General features: G+C 36.3%; 1 protein-coding gene across 3 annotated transcripts in view; it reads left to right on the forward strand.

Annotated features, from left to right (window-relative positions):
* Nucleotides 1-21,442, forward strand: part of ZFYVE9 (zinc finger FYVE-type containing 9) — a 182,297-nt gene that overhangs the window by 45,592 nt on the left and 115,263 nt on the right. For 2 of the 3 annotated variants that reach the window (XM_063106443.1, XM_063106445.1), the window contains exons 2-3: nt 12,414-12,517; nt 21,058-21,163. In XM_063106443.1, coding sequence (XP_062962513.1) covers nt 21,094-21,163 — 70 coding nt within the window. In that variant the 5' untranslated portion in view covers nt 12,414-12,517; nt 21,058-21,093. The remainder of the gene's footprint in view (nt 1-12,413; nt 12,518-21,057; nt 21,164-21,442) is intronic. The other variant, XM_063106444.1, reaches the window with a different exon arrangement.

The following is a 21,442-nucleotide window of genomic DNA, read 5'->3' on the forward strand; positions in this document are numbered from 1 at the left end:
TTTCTTCTTTTTCTCTATTACATGTATGTTACACCTTTTGTATTTGTCCCACAGTTCTTGGATAATCTGTTCTGTTTTCTTCAGCTTTTTAGTTTGTTTACTCTTTGGTTTCTGGGTTGGAAGTTTCTATTGAGATATCCTCAAACTTAAGATTCTTTCCTCAGGGCTGGCCCCGTGGCGCACTCGGGAGAGTGCGGCGCTGGGAGTGCAGTGGTGCTCCCGCCGCAGGTTCGGATCCTATATAGGGATGGCCGGTGTGCTCACTGGCTGAGCGCGGTGCGGGCGACACCATGCCGAGGGTTGCAATCCCCTTACCAGACACACAAAAAAAAAGGACAAAAAAAAAAAGATTCTTTCCTCAGCTGTGTTCAATCTCCTAATAAACCCATCAAAGGCACTCTTCATTTCTGTTACAGTGTTTTTGATCTCTAGCATTTCTTTTTGGCTCTTTGTTATAATTTGTATCTCTCTGGTTGCATTGCCATTTGTTCTTGCATGCTGTCTTCTTTACCCATGATAGCCTTTAGCATATTAATCATAGTTGTTTTAAATTTCTTGTCTGATAATTTTAACATTCTTGCCATATTTGAGTCTGGTTCTGGTGCTTGCTTTGTCTCTTCCAGCTGTGTTTTTGCCTTTTAGTATGCCTTATAATCTTTTGTTGATAGCTGGATATGATGTGTTGGGTAAAAGGAACTGCTATAAATAGGCCATTAGTAATGTGACAAGGTATTGAGGGAAGGAAGCATTCTGTGCCAGATATATGTGACAGACCAGAAAGTGAAAGTCTACATATACTCTTGTTATTAATCTTGGTGCACACAATTTGTAGTATACAAATTATATCTCCCTGTCAGTCTGCTACCTAGAATGATTTGAAACATAAGAACCATCCCTCTCCCCATGAATTCATCTCTTGTCAGTATCTACTTGTAGATCATAGAATATCTGAGTAGTGTCTGATGTTTGAAACTTCAGGTGTGCTATTAAAGTTGAAACTATGGTTTTGGTGTTGTTTGCCTCATTTATATCATACTATTGGGATATATTTGTTAAGACTCTTGTTACAATTTTAGGAAACCCACTGGAGCTAACTTAGGGGAAAAAAGGAGTTCTATGATGATACTGGGATATATCACAGAATTGGCAGCAATTGCTGTTGTATCTCTCTGGTATAGTGTAGAAGGGTCTGTAATTCATTTAGCTTAGATCAGGAGCTTGCACCAGGCTAACATACTGGTTGGATGGATAGGTATCCCCTGAACATGACATTTTATATTGCAGTAAAAATGTATGTGTGTATATAGGGTGGGAGTAGGCAATTCTAGAAATCTATTGGCAAGGATAATGCAATGGATACCTACTATCTAGAAATTAGAGGTATGGACTTGGGCTAATATGGTGTTAATTAGTTGTTCAGTCGCAGACAATCTATGTACTACAACTTTAGGGATTCTATTTGTGGTAGATTGAATTATGTCCCCCCAAATTCACTAAAGCTTGAATTTTGTCCCCTAAGTTTTATGTATTAGAAACTTAGTCCTCACTGTGACTGTTAAGAATTACAATGGGGTAGGAAATCCTATTATGGTAATTGAAAGGTAGAGGCTTTAAGAGGTGATTAGATTGTAGGAACATGCTATAGTGAATGGATTAAAAATGGTGGCCAAGGGAGTGGTTCTGAGGGCTTTAAAAGAAGAGAGAAGAGAGTCTGTCTTTCTCTCTGCTTCCACCATCTTGCCATGTGAGACCCTTAGGTCACTGTTGCCACCACCAGATGGACTTTGTATTTTCCAGCCTCAGAAATTGTAAGCAAATAAATTTTGTTTTCTTTCTAAAATACCCAGTTCCATGTATTTTGTTATAAGCAACAGAAAGGACTAATACACTATTTGTCAGGGTTCTGCAGAGAAACAGAACCAATAGGAGATATGGGTCTGTAGCTTGTAGACAGCCAATGGCAGGATATCTTAGTCTCCATAATTCCGTGAGCCAATTTCTTATAAATCTCTATATATACTCATATATACATGTGTATAGAGAGAATGATTTATATATAATATTATATGTTTATATATATTTTCTCTCTCTCTCTCTCTCATAGGGAGGGCAGTCTGATTTACTCAGTCCAATTCAAATGCTAATCTCTTCTGGAAATACTTTCACAGACACACCCAAAAATGCTATTTAATCAGATATCTGGGCATCCCTCAGACTGGTCAAGCTGACATGTAAAATTAACCATTACAAGGATGTTGTGTATCTCAGTAGTTTCTGGCCCTATGACATGTATATGCAAATTTGTTTACATGGTCTTGAGTCTTATTACTACAGACATGAGAATTAAACATGCTGTTTGTTTTAGTGCCAGTCTCAAATCAGTTGCTGTGTTCTAGGGATTTCTCTATTTGTATTTCATACATGTGTTATCACATTTTTCAATATTTGTTAAAACTACTCTGTTTTGTTTGGTATGTACTGGGTGAAAACGATTAACTTGCTCTTTATAGCTCATGACTGAGAATTTGATGTTTGTGAAAGAAAGATGACTGATTGAAATCATGGAAATTGAAGCCCTGTGTGAATGTGGGGTAGCAACAATGTAATCTTCCAGATCCTGCTCTCTTAATGTACTTTGGTTTTGATCTGCAGGAATAAAGCTCTTCTTTGTTATCTCGTTATCTCATTTCTTTTTTTTTTTTTTTTTTTTTTGCCACTGTGAGTGACAGTGTTCCTACTTAAAAGGTATAGGATCAAATTTACTTAGCCTCATCAGAAAGTTGGTTAGGTCACTTTTTTGTTCCTATTTTTCTGTATCATTGTTCAGACTTGATCAGTTAAACTAGTAAACCTGGGCTTGCCGGTTAGCTCAGCTGGTTAGAGTGCTGTGTTACAAAACCAAGGTCAAGGGTTTGGGTCCCTGTACTGGCCAGCCGCCCCCATCCCAGAAAAAGAACAGTAGCCCTGATGGATTATTAATTGTATAAACAAACCAGTCTGCTGATTGGTTTCATGGTTCAAATCACACTCTTTGCCCTTCTGTTCTAATTTTTTCACACAAGTTGCTTTTTAAAATTAAATTTATTTTTTCTTTTTCTTTTTTCTTTTTTAATAAAGATGACCGGTAAGGGGATCTTAACCCTTGGCTTGGTGTTGTCAGCACCACGCTCAGCCAGTGAGTGAACCTGCCATCCCTATATAGGGATCCGAACCCATAGCTTTGGTGTTATCAGCACCACACTCTCCCGAGTGAGCCACGGGCCGGCCCCTAAATTTATTTTTTCTTAATTGACACATAATAATTATATATATTATGGGGTACATTGTGATATTTGGGTACATGTGTACAATGTGCAGTGATCAAATCAGGGTAATTAGCATATCTATCTTCTCAAACATTTGTCATTTCTATGTGTTGGGAACATTTAAATTGCTTTTTGATGATGAATAATAGTAACTACCATTTATTGAGCCCTTATGTATCAGGTCTATGTAAAGCACTTCATATAAACACATTCTTCATCATTAAAAATATCCTGTAAAATATAGTCTTTGTATAAAGAAACTTAGAGACGTTAAGTAACTTGCTTAAAATAGCAACAGCTGTTAAATACCAAAACATGAATTCACACGTGGATTTGCCAGATCTTTGTGCCAGTGTTCTTTCCACCAAGCTCCCTGACTACTCATAAAAGATATTCATTTGGATTAACATCAAGCAGGTATATTGCATATTGGATAATCTGAAATTGCAATTCCTGTTTTGCCAGATATTCCATTGCTGTATTCATACTCTTGAATCGTACTTTTTCTTTCTTTAAAGGTAAGTCATCAAACCAATAGGAATTTTCTGAAGAGTTGTGATTGTAGATAGAGGGCACAAAACCTTGATGAAACATGGTTTCAAGTTGAACTGTTCTTCAGTATGCAAACCAATAATTTTATATTGGCATTAATAAACTTTGAAGTAGTAAGTAAACATTGAAGTTTTAGTGATCTTAGCACAACTCTTAGGATCCTTTGTATGGGAAAATTCCCTAGGTGGACAGCTTTACTTTGAAGTAAAATTGAAAGGCATACTTACTTTGAAAGTAAGTCCTTTAGTTATTTTAATTTGTATCACAAGTGGTTAGTTAGTACTTACTCTGTACCACACACATGGTGTCGTATACAGAGATACTGTGATAAAAAGACAGAAGCAATCCCTATCTTGAAAAACCTTAATAGCTTGGAAGGGGGAGACAGTTAAAAAAAATCATGGATCAGTTGATAAGTGCTATGATAGTGGTAAAAGGTAGACAGAAAAGAAGGGGCACCTATCCCAGACCTATATCAGAAGGGCTTTATGGAAGAAGTGATGTATAGGGGTAGGATGAGGAGGATAAGTGGGAGCCAAATAACAGTGGCATGGGCAAAGTGTTGTAGAGTATTCAAGCAATGACATGTGAAAGACTTTTTTTTTTTTTGTAACAACTATTTTATTTAGATATAATTCATGTACCATAAAATTCACTCTTTTAAAGTATACATTCAGTGGTTTTCAGTGTATCCACAGAGTGCAGCCATTACCACTGCCTAATTCCAGAAGATTTTCATTACCCCAGAAAGAAACCTTGTACCCATTAGCAGTTAATCTCCATTTCCTCCTCTCTTCACCCACTGGCAACCACTGATTTACTTTCTGTCTCTATGGATTTGCCTATTTTGGACATTTCTTATGAACAGAACCACACAAGATGTGGTTGTTGTGACTGCTTCTTTCACTTAGCATAATGTTTTCAAGGTTCATCTATATTGTGGCATGTATTGATATGAAGGCCTGTTTTGGGAAATGGAGACAGGCAAGATTGAGAATTGAAGGTTCTTGTCAATCAAGATGACTAGTGCACAGAGTAAGAATTTGAGAATAGAGAGTAAGCAGAAACCAGATCAAACAGCAATGTCAGCTATGTTATGGGGGTTTATCCTTAGTGCAATAGGATGCCATTGAATGGTGTAAAGTATGAAAATGATATAATCAGATTTATGCTTTGTATTTGTGTGAAGAATAGGCTAGATGGGTACAAAATGGGGAATAGGAAGATTAGTTGGGATTCTTGCAAAAATCTGGGCATCTAAAAGATGGTGATGATGTGGGATATGGCAGTGGGAATGGAGAGAAGTAGATGGATTTGAAAGATTTAAAAGGTAAAATTGGCAGGACGATGTTAGATTGAACATAGAGGGGGAAGAAGGATAGTATGTAGAATGACACTCACGTTTTTGGATTGGTGAGATAGGTGGATGATAATGCATAGATTCAGTAAGGTGGTGGGTAGCTAGGTTAGTTCCCACGGTTCCAGTCTATAAGGGGTATTAAAATGGCAATGGAAAGTTAATGAGATGAAAAAAAGATGCATTTACCAGAGCTCTTTTCTTAGGAGAATGGTATATGTGGTTTGGAGGAAAACTTTGATAAGATACTGTAGATGGAGGTAAGACCCCTCGTCTCTCACCTGCCTTTTGCTTGAGTAACATTAATTGTTTCCTAAACTGTACTCTAAGAGGCCGAAAGCTTGTTTGAGTGGGATATGCAAATTTGGAGTCAGACCTAAGTAGCTCAATAGAGGAGAAACTGCCACCAATGGGGTCTTCCTTTTTGCCTGTCCCTCTTATGGTTTTTACCCTTTTCTTAAAATGTTTATATAAGATTGGTGTGAAGATATCAAATTACTAACTTCCTGTTCCGTTTGTCTATTGCTATGTAACGAATTACACTAAAATGTAGAGGCTTAAAACAACAATTGTCATCTCTTATGGTTCTGAGGGTTGACTAGGCTCGGCTAGATGGTTCTCTCTTAACAGTCTTCATGCAGTTGTAGTCAAGACAATGGCTTGCTCCTTCACGTGTATAGAGGCTCATAGGCCGGATCATCCCTTTATTTTGTCTCTCTGTCTGGTTTCTCTGGCATGGTAACTGGGTTCCAAGAGTGTGTGTCCCAAAAGGGTCAGGCAGAAACTGTATTACCTTTTATGACCTAGCCTTGGAAGTTACCTAGTTTCCATTTGTTATGGTCAATTAGTTGAGGTAGTCATGAAGGTCTGCCCAGGTTTAGAGGAAGAAGACAGAGTTCACCACTGGAGAAGTGTCACAGTCACATTAAGATCATGTGAGATGGGACATACTGTAGTAGTCATTTTTAGAAATATGATTTGCCATACCGAACCGAGAGCCCTGCTCAGACTGATAGGAAACCAAGAAAAAGGACTTTGGAAGGTTGAATGCAGTTTTATACGTACTGAGTTTGAGCTCCTTGTCAGAATTCCTGGTGGAAATGTTAAAAAGTTTGGTTCCTCGGCAGATACTGAATTTATTCTGTGGTAAATAGTATTGATCAGAGCCAAGTTAGAAAACATGTTTAATTGAGAATATTTTCTAGTTTATCCTCTTCATTTTCTTTCCTTTTTTTAACCTATGGCAAGGATTTTGGAAAGTGTAAGAACCCAAATGCCCCAAGGGATCACACCCTGATCACATAAGCCCTTCTCGGCCGCACCCCATCATGGCGCTGGTTGCCTTCTCTTCCGCATTCTCCTTCCCGCTGGCGCGAATCGCACGCCAGTCAGCTCCCCCCCAAGCCCCATGCGGTATGCTAAATAGGGATTGTATTTTAAACCAATCAGCTTTCCCTTAAAGCCCTATATATATGTGTGTGTGCTGCCTAATAAACGAGCTCTCTCCGGTGGATCGTCAACTGGTGTGGACTCGTCCTTTTCAGAAAGTGTTACCTTCATAAATCTCTTCCGTTATAAACACGTCCATATGAGAGATTCCTATAAATTGCTTGCATTTTATATTTTAAACATCATCTTTATTCCTGTCATTTTTCCTTACAGGTTTATTTAAAAAATAAAATCTTCGTTTTTAATTTTAAATGATTTTTCTTTATCTTTCCCCCATATGGCAGTTAGAATTTTAGTCTTCTGTTATATATCCCGTGGAGATAGTGTTTCAAACCCTTATATTTTCTGGCTGGTCAATTAGCTCAGTTGGTTAGAGTGTATATAACACCGAGGTCACAGGTTCGGATCCCTGCATCAGCCAGCCAACAAAAAACCAAAAAAACCCCTGTATTTCCTATTCTCTTTGCTTTTTTGTTTTCATATTTCAAAGTAAAAATTTAAGCAGCTTGAGTTTTTTAAAATTGAATTTCATGTATCCTCAATTTCTTTTCCCTTTATTATACAAATTAAGAAAAATTAGGACTATAGAGGCTTAAAAAAATGTAAATCACCCAAATGTTTGCTATTAGGAGATTCTCTATTAAATTTTAGTGTATATTTTTTGATACCCTAAAGCTTTTCCCTAAATATGGGGTCTCACCATTTATATCATTTTGTAAATTGGTCATATCACTTGCCATTTAGATTTCTCCCAATTTTTTACTGTTTTAAACATCAATCGGACAATTAACTTACTTTTACAGCTTTTCTATTTATCCAGTTATTTCCTTAAGATAAATATCTGGAAGGGAAATTATTATGTCAAAGGGCCCATGTTTAAATAATAATGATAAATTTTTCCCGTTATTTATATATTTGTCCCTTTTTTTCCTCCCACTAGAGGATTTCTGTTTTTTGCTTTTCTCTTGCGTTTGCTTACTGTCTCTCTCCCCCGCAACACACACACACACTCACAAATATTTATTTTTTAGAGGAGAAGAAATGTTCATCATGAGGTTGGTTATTTAAATATGGACTTCACAAATTTAATTTATTTCCTCATGGGGCACTTGTTGAGTACTGCATGGGTTACAGAGAATGAAGACATAGCCCTTGTCCTCAGTGAACTTACAGTCCAGTGGGGGGCAATAGGCATACTGATAATGTAAAGTCATTTGATAAGTGCTGCCATTGGTGGAGAGATGTATGATATGAGCATAGGGTGACTCTTCTAAAACAACCAGTAGATATTCAAGTAAAGTTGAGTTGAAAGTAAGTTTGAGGTGAACCTTGGGTAAATGTGAGTTAGCTAGGCAGAGAAGAGTGGCAAGTTTTTCTAACATAGGCACAGTACATACAATGCTAGAGAAGGATGATAGATTATCTCACAAGAAATATTGGTAGTTTGGGATAACTGGAGCTTAAAGAAATGGTAGGAGAGCAGGTTGGAGAAGAGGAAGAGACTACATTCTGAAGTAGTTTCTATGCCGTGCTAAAAAATTATACTTCATTCTTGGGGGAAGAGAAAAAGGGACCTGTTCAGTTAGCTAGAAAAGCACAATAAATCTGGGTAGCATATGTGATGACAAATGAAGCTCTATCACTGTGACATCCAGAGATATGTTCATTAAGTAGATTAGATAGGAAGCCATTTAAGGGTTTTTAAGCAGAGAAACGACATAATCTGCTTTTCTCTTTAGAAAGCTATTTTAAGATTTATTTTAAGGATAGGATATATTTTATAGAGAAATGAGGCAGTAACACTAGGGGGATCCAAACCCTTGACCTTGGTGTTATAATACTGCACTCTAACCGGTTGAGCTAACCAGCCAGCACATGTTGAACCAATCTACGTGAGAACTGATGAGGGCCTAAACTAAGGCAGTTACAGTAGAAATGGGATGAGGAAGATGAAATTAGGAGTTATTTATGTAGAATTTTTGCCATGGTAGTGTGTTATATGCTATACTTAATTAAATATTTAATTAAATAATTCCACATATTTTGAATACCAACTGTGTGACATGAACTGTGCTGGGGCATTGGGATAGAAGGATGAATAAAAAAGGTTTTCTTTCTTGGGTGAGCTTGTGGTTTAGTGGGTTGCAACAGTTTTGTAAAGAGAAAAATTACATGTAATGTGAAAAGTGTTGTACATATAAACGTATTGTGGGAACACAGGGAACTGTGAGATTATTAATTTCACTTTGGGAAGTGACATTTGAGTGGAATATTGAAGGAGTTCTGTGAATTTTTTTTCTTCTGTGTATCTTGAACTGTATTTGAAACACATTATATACTGTGTTTTCATAATTTGTGTTATATACCTATCCATTTACTGAACTTATTTTGTTCCTCCCAAAAAACAATTCTGTAAAGTCAAATGGTGATAGAAAGGTCGTTACCGTTAAGTATTCATTCTGGGTAAAAAGTACTAGATTATTTGTCTTTTATTTGAGAAACCTGTTCGCTATGTGAGGTGATAGAAATCTGCTTTTCACTACCTGTTGCTTGTTTATCTCTTTTACCCTCCATTTGTTTTTCTGAACTATTTATTTATTTATTAGGGCATTAGCAACTTTAAGTCTACTTTAAAGAAAGAATGCAAAAATATATTTCATCATATGTCACTTCTCAAAGTAAGAATGGAGACATGATTTAACAGGATGGATTCTCCTTGTGTGTGTGCATGCACATGTGCACACACACATGCACACATACACTCTAATTTTCTTTCTTCCCCAAACCCCCACTAAAATGGTAAGCAGAAACAATAGGAGAGGAGATAACAGTGGATGTGAGATTCCAACAAATGAAGGTCTTCGAACTGAAAAAGCAATAAGCTACTTGCCTGCAGAGGGAGTTATGATAGAAAGCAAGTAGTTTACCTCACAGAACCTTAGAGAGACTTGTGATGTGGAGACTGCAGGGATCTCCAAAGGCTTACGTGAGGTGTGGTACTGAAAACAGATTGATTGGAAGGCAATATGAGGAAAAGTCAGTTTTGCATATATTCTACTCTGTGTAGCCAAGTAATTTTCCCCTTTGTCCTGCAGGAGTCTAGAGGTTTATTTTCTGGCAGAGTTGAATAAGGAATGCTTTGAACTGAAGGATACTAGGCTTATCAGAGAGAGGAGAAAAGGTGCAAAGTTGAAAGTAGATTGACTTGAAGAAAACATATTGTGAAGTCATAAATGTAAAGTTGAGACCAGCCACCATCTTGTATGATTTTTCTCCAGCCACATTTCAGCTACCTGGGGGAGTTTATGGAGTAAGTAGGTGGTTGGACTTAAACAGGGTTGAGGCTTTGCCCGCTGAGATTAGAAGGTCAAAAGAATATAATTCCAGTAGAAAAACCTATGTTGTTTGGGAAGGTTTCGTATTATTTTTATTAGTCAGTTTTTCAAAGAAACAGACCAGTAGTATATAGATTATGTGATGTGTGTGTGTATAAATTTTTTTATAAGGAATTGGCTTACATGGTTATGGAGGTGGAGAAGTTTTGCAGTGTGCTGTCTGCAAGCTAGAGACCCAGGAAAGCCATTGGCATAGTTCTGAGACTGGAAGGCCAGTGGTGTAAGGCCCAGTCCAAGAGCAGAAGACAGACGTCCAAACTCAACTAATCAGACAGAGAGAAAGAGAATTTCCCCCTGCTCTGCCTTTTGTTTTATTCAGACTCTCAGTGGACTGGATGATGCCCACTTACATTAGGGAGAGCAATCTGCTTTCCTTAGTCCACTGATTCAAGTGCTAATCTTATCCAGAAACACCCTCACAGATACCATGCTCAGTCAAAATTAACCATTAACATAATATTATCCATTTTTAATAATTTGTAATAATTACCCAATTATTACATTACAGGACTTGCCTCACATACAAACAAGCAAAAAATATATATATACACACACTTAGTGTACAGGATTTGACTTTTAAGCTATAGCGTTAATTTTGTTTAAGGAAATCTTCAATTACCTAGGCATGGGGGGGGCGGCTTACTTTTGCCTCCTTCTCATTTTGACCTTGGTGCTTCTACCCCATATAGTCCTTTCATGATTTAATCCTTTATTTGATAAGTGTAAGTTAGTTTAGTAGCATCAGTAGCTCTTCTCATTTAGAATATATCATAGCATATACATGTTTTTCAAGTTCTAAAGATAGGAAAGTCTTTCACCAGTGGTTTTTTTATTCCATATTTTTTATTGGCCTCTGGAAATTTGAATTTTAGGCCTTTCTATTTTTACTCTCTTATTTTTTAGTAAGCACATCAAATAATGAAATATTTGTAATAGTGTCAGGAAATTTCTTTTGGTGTCCCAGATTATCTTTAAAGGTAAGTGGTGTTTATTAGATTTTCTCTGAGACACTTACCTGTTCTGAAAGTACTATGATTATATGTTAGATATTTTATACTTATAATATGACATTCCTAGTTTTATTCTGATTAGTTTCAACCGCTAATCTTTTTTTTTATTCAGAATGTTTTAACATTTACTTGTACATATTTGTGGGGTACAGTATGTTGTTTCAATACATGTGTATATGCACACTGATTCACTTAGGGTAGATATCATAGTTGTGTACCCATTAGTCCACCACTTTTCTTCTCCTCCCCTCCCCCCATAACCATTATTCCCATTTTTCTACTGTCTACTTTATGAGAACCTTTTTTTTTTTAAGATTCCACATATGAGCAATACTATGTGGTATTTGTCATTTTGTGCCTGACTTATTTCACTTAACAAGATGGTTTCCAGTTCTATACATGTTGCTGCAAATGATAGGATATCTTTTTTTTATATATAATCGAGTAGTATTCCATTGTGTATATATGCCACAGTTTTTTAATTCATTCATCCATTGATGGGCATTTAGGTTGATTCCATCTCTTGGCTATTGTGAATAGTACTACAGTGAACATGGGAGTGTAGGTGTCTTTCTGATATATTGATTTCATTTCCTTTGGGTATATACCCAGTAGTCAACCACTAATCTTGTTACTAAATTAGGCCCTTCAAAAATTTCACCTTGTCTCTAAGCAGTTACAGAGGCATTTAGGTTGGACTACTATAATAACTTCATGGATATTTTCATATATTCAGAAGAAGGAAGTAACATTTGAGGAAGCTTTGTTTTTTGCATACCCCTGATAGTAAAGGTTAATATTGGGTTCATAGGTCCATTGCTTCTAAGCAGTGGAGGAGAACTAGAGTCAAAAGAGACTCCATTTGGAGGAAAAACAGTTTGGCAATAAAAATCTCAGTGGGAAGCTTTTGAAACTCAACTTAAGAATTCTGTATGTATGGGGGAAAAAAATCACACTAACAGGATATTCTTGTGAAGCAGTTTTCTTAGATTGGATTCTTGGAGGGCCTATTGTAATAAAAATTAAATGGTATTTTTTTTGAATTAACATAATGAAAGGCATTGGGTCGAAAGTGCCTGCTGTTAATGTTTCACTTTGCATTATCCATTGAAAATAAGTATGTAAAAATTCTTAACTCTTTGTGGAAACTTTTGTCCTTCTCAGACAGTAAGATGTGTCTCCTGCTGCCTTTCATGCTGGCCAAGTCTTTGAATCCAAAGGTGTAATTGTAATTTACTGTTTAAGTCCCATTGCTTTTATTTGTCTGGCTATGATAGGTTTATATGAAGAAAATTAGGGCTTATTGTTCTAGCAAATGTAATGGAGCAATGTGTTTTTTCTTTAGGATCAGACAGAGCACACTGAATCAGCAGGACTGGCCGGTGGTGCCACCAACATCATGAGTAAGCACAGAGAAGTCTGTTCCTCATCATGTGTGTAAGGGAAAAAGTAAGAAAACCAATGTTCTTATTTCTCTTAGAGGTTGACCGTAAGAAAATAACCAGATCTGCAGAGAATAATGCAGATGTAATATGCTTTATTTATAACATTACCTCTTGTTAAATCAGGAGTATATTTTTTCAAAAAAATTTGACTTAAATCCAGAGGAAAAGTGTATTTTAAAATTACTGTTAAATTGTGGCACAGCACCAATTTCTCTATCAGTGCTAGCACCTCCCTTTTAGAGTTAACTTACTGCTACCTTATGCATATAAAAGTAAGTTCAGCATGAAAAGACATGGATTTAAGCAATATTGTTAGGAGAAATTAGTGGTATATCTACCCAATTAAAGTCATTTATATTTCTTAGTCATTATGCTAGAGCTAAACAATTAAAGCTAAATGGGGGGGGCAAAGGAATCAGGTATGTAAATTTAATTACATTATTTTATTTCGTATTTTTAGATTAGTTCTGAAGAGCAATAATTACCCACAATGGAAGTATTTTTATAATTATTATAGAGCAGGAATCTGGGACTTTATTCTGACTAGGGATTATGGTAGATTTTTTTTCAAATCTATGATTACTTAAGGGGTAGAAAATTATAGGAAGGCATGTGGACAAGATTGGTTTCAGAAACTGATAATACCATTCACTAATGGAACCTTGAATACTCTGGCTGAGTTCTCTGGTTTTTCCATGTAAGCTGTGAGGAAAGGCATGGGACCGACAGTGTGCAATAGGAAACCGACTTCTTTTTCTCTTCATTTGAGGGTGGAGCAGAGGCACTTGGCAGTGATATCTTCTTCACCAGAACTTTTGGGTCCGCAGTTGGCCACCTATTTCATGGTCCCTAGCTTTCTCACATGGCAGTTTGAAAAGAGAGTAACCTTCTCTGTCTTCACCTGGCAAAATCTTTTTTTTTTTTTTTAAACTCTTACATTTACTGTTTGTTGTAAAGGATATGTCACAGGCTATCACCTGGCAAAATCTTATCTTTCTGCCACCACCGTCTCTTTAGGACGTTTTCTACCCACTATAGCAAAGACTATCCACTTTCCACCAAATCCACCAAAATCCATTTTTCCCTTCTATAGTAGCTGCTGCTGGATGTGGCAGTCTGGTTAGCTTCTTTGTAGCTAGATGTTGCTGTGTGGCTAAGCTCACTAAGAATGTGAGCAGAAATGATGTGTGCCATTTCCTGGTCTGTGTTTTTAATAAATTGGGCATGCTTCCTCTACTTTCTCTTTGTCCTCACTGCTGTCTCAACCTACACATGGCTGAAACCCATCTTTAATGAAAAGGGTCAAAGCATGTTACCCTAGGGTGGTGCTAATCAAGGTGTGGCCCACCAACCAACTGCCGTTCTTGAACTGTTATTGGTCCATGCTGAAATTACTTCTGTTTAGTTCAGCTGACATTTTTTTGGTAGTAAGTCTTTATCCATGAAGGAAGCAGTGCATTGATCTGTATTCTCCTTGAAGACTGGTACCTTGAATAGTATTGTCCCAGTATATGGTGGAGAAACAAGGTGGAGGGAACCTGGGTCCCTGTACCGCACCAAGTAGAGTTGCCTACAATATGGAAGACTTGATCTTGATTGTTATGTGATATAAATTTATCTCTTGTTTGAGCGACAGAAAAACTATTGGAATATTTGTTATAATAATGTACCTTACCCCAAATAATAAACTCTTGCCTCAGTCTGGATTGGATCCACCTTTGCTTTGGCTCCACAGGGTGCGATCGGAGTGCATATATCAGTACATACTGAGGTGTTTTATATTTGAAGTTTTCTCATCCATCTCCCCTTTGAAACACAGCGCTCCTTTAGGTCTAGGATATTGTCTTATTTATCATTGTAACCTAGTGACCAGGACAGTATGTGGTATGTAGTAGATTCTCAATAATAATTGATGTGTGAATGTACACATGTTCATTGTAGTTAATATATGGCATAAAGAGGAAATGCCAGTGAAAGAGACATAAAGGAAATAATCACATCAGTGCTGTAACAGTCACATCAGCTAGCTGTATGCCCCACGACTTTTGAATGTCTTACTGTGTGTTCCCTGAAAACACTGACATTCTACATAAGCACAATATAGCCATTAAAGGTAATTAATGTTGATCGCCTTACCACTATCTGATCCTTGGACCTTACTCAAGTTTTGCTAGTTGTCCAAATAATGTTGCTTTGTATCAGGAGGATCTAGTTTAGAATCACATGTTGCATTTAGTTGTCATGTCTTTTTAGTCTTTAGCCTAGAATAGTTCTGTAGTCTTTGACTCTCTTGACCTTGATACTTCTGAAGATTACAGACCAGTTGTTTTATAGAATGTTCCTTAATTTGTGCTTGATGTTTCCTCATGATAGAGTCAGGTTATGCATTTTTGGTGGGAACATCATAGAAGTAGTGCTATGTATTCTTTTTATTGTGACCTGTCAGGGAGCACAGATTTCCATTTGTCCCTTTACTGCTGGTGGTCACTTTGATCACTTGAATAAGATGGTGTCTCCAGCTTTTTCCTCTGAACTTATTCTTTTCTCTTTTGATGATTGGTATTTTGAAACTATGTAAGTATCCCATTCCTCATCACACTTGCAGTTCATTCATATTGTAAAGACTCATGGTTTTCCTTTTTATTCAGTGGATTATAATTTGTTGCTATTGTAATTTACTTTGATGCTCAAATTGCCTCTGATTTGGCCTGTGGAAGCCCTTTCATACTGTCTTCTTTGTCCTTTTGATGCATCTCCATCATTCTGGGAGCACTTCCTTGCTTTCCAGCACACAGGATATTCAAGGCTCTTCTTTTTTTTGATTGAAGGATAATTCATATACCATAAAATTCACCCTTTTAAAGTATAGTTTTTATATATTCACAAAGTTTTACAATCATCAAACCATCACCACTATCAAATTCTAGAATATTTTCATTAGCCCCCAAAGAAACTCCGTACTGATTAGCAGCCACTCACCATTTACCTCCAATCCCCCAGCCTCTGGCAGCCACTAATCTACTTTCTGTTTCTATGGATTTGCCTATTCTAGACATTTCATATCAATGGAATCATATAATATGTGGCTTTTTATATCTGCTTCTTTCAGTTAACCATAATATTTTCAAGGTTCATCCATGTTGTAGCATGTATCAGCACTTCATCCTTTTTTATTGTCTTATATTTTGTTGTATCAATATATTGTACCACACTTTATTTATTCAGTCAACAGTTGATAGATATTTGGGTTGTTTCCACTTCTTGGCTGTTATGAATGATGCTTCTATGAGCATTCATGTACAGTTTTTTGTGTAAACATATGTTTTCATTTCCCTTGGTTATTTGAGTAGGAGTGGAATTGCTGGGTCATTTGGTAACTAACCTTTTGAGGAACTGCCAAACTGTTTTCCAAAGGGCCCATGCTATTTTACATTTCCTCATGCTATATATAAAGTTTCAAATTTCTCTACATTCTTGTCAGGGCTGTTGTAATTTTTTACTGCAGCTCTGGAATCAGTCATTTCTCCATGGCTTTGTTCCTTTTAGTGGAGGATAGTACTTAGAAACCAGATCTGCTGCTAGGTATGGTTATTGCTACATGGAGTTCAGGTGGGGAGTTGCTGCTCCAAGGTCTGTGGCTAGAGCTAGAAAATATACGTATACAAACACACACAGGCACGTATTTACATCTATATTTATTGCTTCAAGTATGTGTTTTTTGAAGTCCATCAGTTTACACCCACAAATTAAATTACAAACCAACACTGTAGGTTTCTTTCTAGTTTTCTTCTTGATCCATCTCTGTATATGTAACCAATCTCCTATCACTGCCACACTGTTCCTTTCCCCTGGCCATTGTTATCCTACACAGGCTCTGACCTGCTACACTGGACTGACCCCTCACTACTTCCTTTTTACCGCTACTGCATGTGGACACCCTTCTCACCACTTGGGCTCTCTGACTCTGCAATCCAGATTATCCCCTTCATGTGGATGCCCTCATCACCACTCTTGGGCTCTGCCACCCCATGCTGAGCTGACCTTCAGTGTAAACAACTTTTTCACCCTGCTGGGGCTCTGACACCTTATGCTGGGGCACCCCTACACAAGGACAGCCATCTTACCCGACTTGGGCTCTGATTCCCCCTTCCATGGATTCCTTCCTCATCCTGCTCTTCTTATCAGTTTTTAATAACTTTTTTCCCTTTAATTTTTATATTTAAAAATTTTTTTTTATTTTGAAGTAATCATACATTCACAGGAAGTTGCAAAAATAGTGCAGAGAGTTCCTGTGTACCCTTCATTCATTCAGTTTTTCTCATTGGCTACAGCTTACGTAAATATAGACAATATCAAAACCAGGAAATTGACATTAGTTCAATGTGTGTTTGTAGTTCTCTGCCATTTATCACATGTGTAGATTTGTCTTAGCACCATTGCAATTAAGATACAGCACAATTCTATCACCACAAAGAGCTCCCTTGTGCTACTCTTTTGTAGTCACGTGCACCCTTCTCCCCTGACTCTCCAATATTTAATGACTTTTTGAAATCAAAAACATGATTAAAGGTCATAGGAATGGCTGAGTGAGCATAGAGATAAACCATGTTATGTTCCTGAGTGGGAAAACTTAATATCATTTTTACTCCTGAGTGAGGACTAGGTTAGAAATTCTAATTTCTCAAGGTTAATTTTATTGTTACTCTGTTCCATTCTGCTCCATTACTGAGTCTTGGGGCCACTGAGGAGGATTTTCCCCCAGTTCCTGACTTCATGTAGAAAACCTAGTCTGGCCCCCTCCAGTACACAGACTTCTATGAGTTTGCAACCAGTAATTTCCATCCTTCCTGCTAGCTTTCAAACCCCAGGTCTAAAAGATGCTATCTAGTTTTGTTACTCCTGTGGATTGCCATTCATTTCTTGCTCATTGCTATGGCTTGCTTTCTTCTAGGTTTATGGCATTTGTATGTTTCCCTTTCTTGCTTTTGAATTTGACTGTTTAAACTCTTTAAAATAATCTATTTTATCTAGAATTTCTGTATCCAGAATGAGGAGTGCTTACCACCTATCAGTTCAGTACATCCTTTTTTTCTTTTCTCTTAAAAAATTTAAAGCCTATAGAAAAGTTAAAAGAATAGTACAATTAAGACCCAAATATCCTTCACCTAGATTTATCAATTTTTGCCATTTTACCACTTTTGCATACCTCTCTCCCTCTCCCCTCGACCAGCTTTTTCTTGCCCCCTGAATCATTTGAAAGTTAGTTGTGGACAGCAAAGCACTTCTTCTCTGAACTCTTTAGCAGGCCATCTCCTAAGAGTAAGAATAAGGACAGTCTGTTATAAAATCAAAGTATCATTATCACATTCAAGAAAATGAGTATTAATTGAATATATCACCTAACATACAGTCCATATCTACATTTCCCTGCTTGTCCCCAAAATGTTATTTTTTTGCTATGTATGTGTATGTGTATGTTTTCTTGATCCAGTTAACATTCATGCGTGGCATTTGATTAATGGATCTCTTTAGTCTCTTTTAATTTAGAATGATCTTGTTTTTTATACATTTTTTTTTACACTGTTTTTTACATTAATTTTTTTTAAGAGTCAGGTCAGTTGTCTTAAAATGCCTCACATTCTAGATTTATCTAATTGTTTCCTCATGATTAAAATCAGGCTAAATATTTTTCGCATACTGTATAAGTGGTGTTTTATACTTCTTATTGCATCATATCAGAAAGTGCATAATGTTAGCTTATGAAACCATTGGTGATGCGAAGTTAGAACATTTGGTTATGGTGGTGATTGCCGTATCTCTTTATTGTAAAGGTATATTTCCTCTTTTGAAATTAATAATTCATCTGTGGAATGATACTTTGAGGCACTGTGAATATTCTCTTCATCGATAACCATTTAACTAATGATTTAGCATCCGTTTTTGATGCTTGCCTGAATCAACAATTGTAATTGGAGTTCAGTACAGCTATTGACCAGCTGTTTATACATTGCTTATTTATTCATTCCACAGGTATTAACTGAATAGATACCATATCAGCTTCTGTGCTAATCACTGGGGCTACATGGTATACACAGTCTGGTGGGTGCCTGTGTGGTGCCTACAGTTTGGTGGGAGAGATTGACATTAATCAGATAAACACAATGATGTATGATTATAGATGGCGATAAATATTATAAAGGAAAAGAAGTTCTGTGAGAGATTTTAAAGGGAGCCATCACCTTTTCTGGAGGTTCAGAGACTACTTCTCTGTGGAATGTTATTTGAGCTAAGAGCTCAAATAAAGAATGATGAACTGAAATAACTGTAGTGGATTGAATTGTGTCCCCCCAAAGTTCCCTGAAGCTTGAATTGTGTCCCCCACAATTAGAACATTAGAAACTTGGCCCCCACTGTGTCTGTTAAGAGGGTGGGAAATCCTATAATGGTAATTGAAAGGTGGAGCCTTGAAGAGGTGATTGGATTGTAGGACCATGCAGTAGTGAATGTATTAAAAATGGTGGTCAGAGTGTGGTGCTGAGGGCTTTAAAAGAAAAGAGAAGAGAGTCTCTCTCTGTCTCTCTGCTCTCTCTGCTTCCACCATCTTGCAATGTGAGACCCCTGGGTCATTGCTGCCACTATCAGATGGACTTTGAACTTCCTAGCCTCAGAAACTGTAAGCAGTAAATTTTATTTTTCTTTATAAATCACCCAGTCTCAGGTATTCTGATAAAGCAACACAACTTCTTGAATTTCTGTAGTCCTTTTTCTGTAACACCTATCTGTTAATTTTATCTGACAAATTAATCACATAGTACCTGGTGATATACTGTATTTCTTGTACTGAGTTCTTTAAAATCATTTACAATATTATTTAAATTTTCTTATTTAGCATTGTTTGCCATTAACTAAATTATAAGCTTCTTGTTAAGGATGATGTCTGAGACTTGAATTACTCTGCATACAGTAGTTTTACAATAAATATATTAATCTGACTGTTTATTAAGATTTTATATATAGTGATCACAAAATGCTGTTAAGTTTTGTAGGCATATAATAAATGTGCCAGATTGTGTGTTGTGGAAAATTTCATTTGCTTTTAGCATTAGGTGGTTTAAATGTGCAGTCTTTCTCAAAAAGACTGACATGTATATGAAAATGATTTTGAATGGTAAATAATTAGACAAAAAAGATTGGTTTATAAAAAACAATTTAAATATTACATAGCCTATTTGTCTACCAAAACTTAAATAACCTAACAGGAGCCAATCAATAAATAAAAGTTCACTAAATTAATAATCATGGATAAATACTTGAATAAGTCAGTTAAATTACCTGAGATTGTCTTCTTATTTGTAAAATGAGAGAAATAATATTGATACTTTTATATACCTCAGAGAAGAAGAAACATTATCTTTATGTGTCAAGGAAAATATACCACTTTTTATATTTAACTTAAAGTTTGTAACAGCAGGATATTACATTTCCAATTTTACCTCTTTTCATGTTTTCCTTACTCAGACTTTTTGGGGAAATTGTAATCTGACCTCCCTTCCCATATACAGTCATCCCCTCAGTGTCTGTGGGGGATTGGTTCCAGGACTTCCTCAGATACCAAAATCCGTGGAGGCTCAAGTCCCTGTGTAAAATGGTGTAGTGTTTTCATATAACCTCTGCACATCCTTCCATATACTTTAAATCATCTCTGTATTACTTATAATACCTAATACAATGAAAATGCTGTGTAAATAGTTGTTATGCTATATTGTTTAGAGAATAATGACAAGAAAAAAAAAATCTTTATGTTTAGTATGGATGCAGCCATCCATTTTTTTTTCTCGAATATTTTTGATCCACAGTTGGTTGAATCCAAGGATGTGGAACTCACAGATACGGAGGGCCAGCTGTATACCAATAAGAATCCAATAAGAAAATTTTGAGAAATTAAGGAAACAGATAAGCATGGAGATCATGGTAATGGATGAAAAAATGGGATAATAGATAGCATTTATTTATCACCTCCTATTAGCTCTTGGCATTCTAAGTAGTTGACACACCTAGTGTACATGCCCAGAGGATGCTTTTAGATCAGTTAATACTAATGAAGGCTTAGAAATGGTACTTGAAAAGAAGAGATTTAAAAAGAATAACAGATCAGAGTCATCATTAGTATTTTGGAACTAATATCTCTCACACTGTGCTTAAACTTTCCTGTCATTTACCATTTGAAAAAAATTCTGTAAGTTTTCTTTCTAATAAAAATGTAAAGTTATCCCAAACAAAATGATCCTTTGTCAACATCTGAAGTTTGTTTTTTGAAATGATCATTAAGTCTGCCTGAATATATTTAGTTATATTGATATCTATCAGCTTACAGGTTTCTAGACTTTATTAGCTTAAAGATTTTATAATATATCCAGTGGGATGACAAGTTTTAGTTTATCATTGTCTAAATAGATTTATAAGATATTTTATCCTTGTATACTTAAGATGTATAAATTATATTTAATAATTCAAAGTATAATACACATTTGATCTACTTTTTAGGTTTAAACAGGTCTCTTGAGTGGTGTTTCCTCACCGATGGAGAATTACTTCCAAGCAGAAGCTTACAACCTGGACAAGGTGTTAGATGAATTTGAACAAAACGAAGGTGAGAATTTACGTTTGTGAATCTATTTGGACTTATGATAGAGAATATGGCGATATGAGAGGATGCCATACTTTAAAAAAATATATCAGATCCTATCACTTAATATTAATAATAATAATATATAGTAATATCCAGAGGAAGGAATAACATTTTTTAGTGCTACTTGCCAGTTACTTACATGAATTATACCATTTAATCTTTAAAATAATTCCATGAAGATAGGACTTCTTCTCTCCATTTTACAGATGAGGATAGAGGCACAGAGAGGAGGTTAAGCAA

Source organism: Cynocephalus volans, chromosome 8 (genome assembly GCF_027409185.1).
Source record: "Cynocephalus volans isolate mCynVol1 chromosome 8, mCynVol1.pri, whole genome shotgun sequence".
NCBI classification, from domain to species: domain Eukaryota; kingdom Metazoa; phylum Chordata; class Mammalia; order Dermoptera; family Cynocephalidae; genus Cynocephalus; species Cynocephalus volans.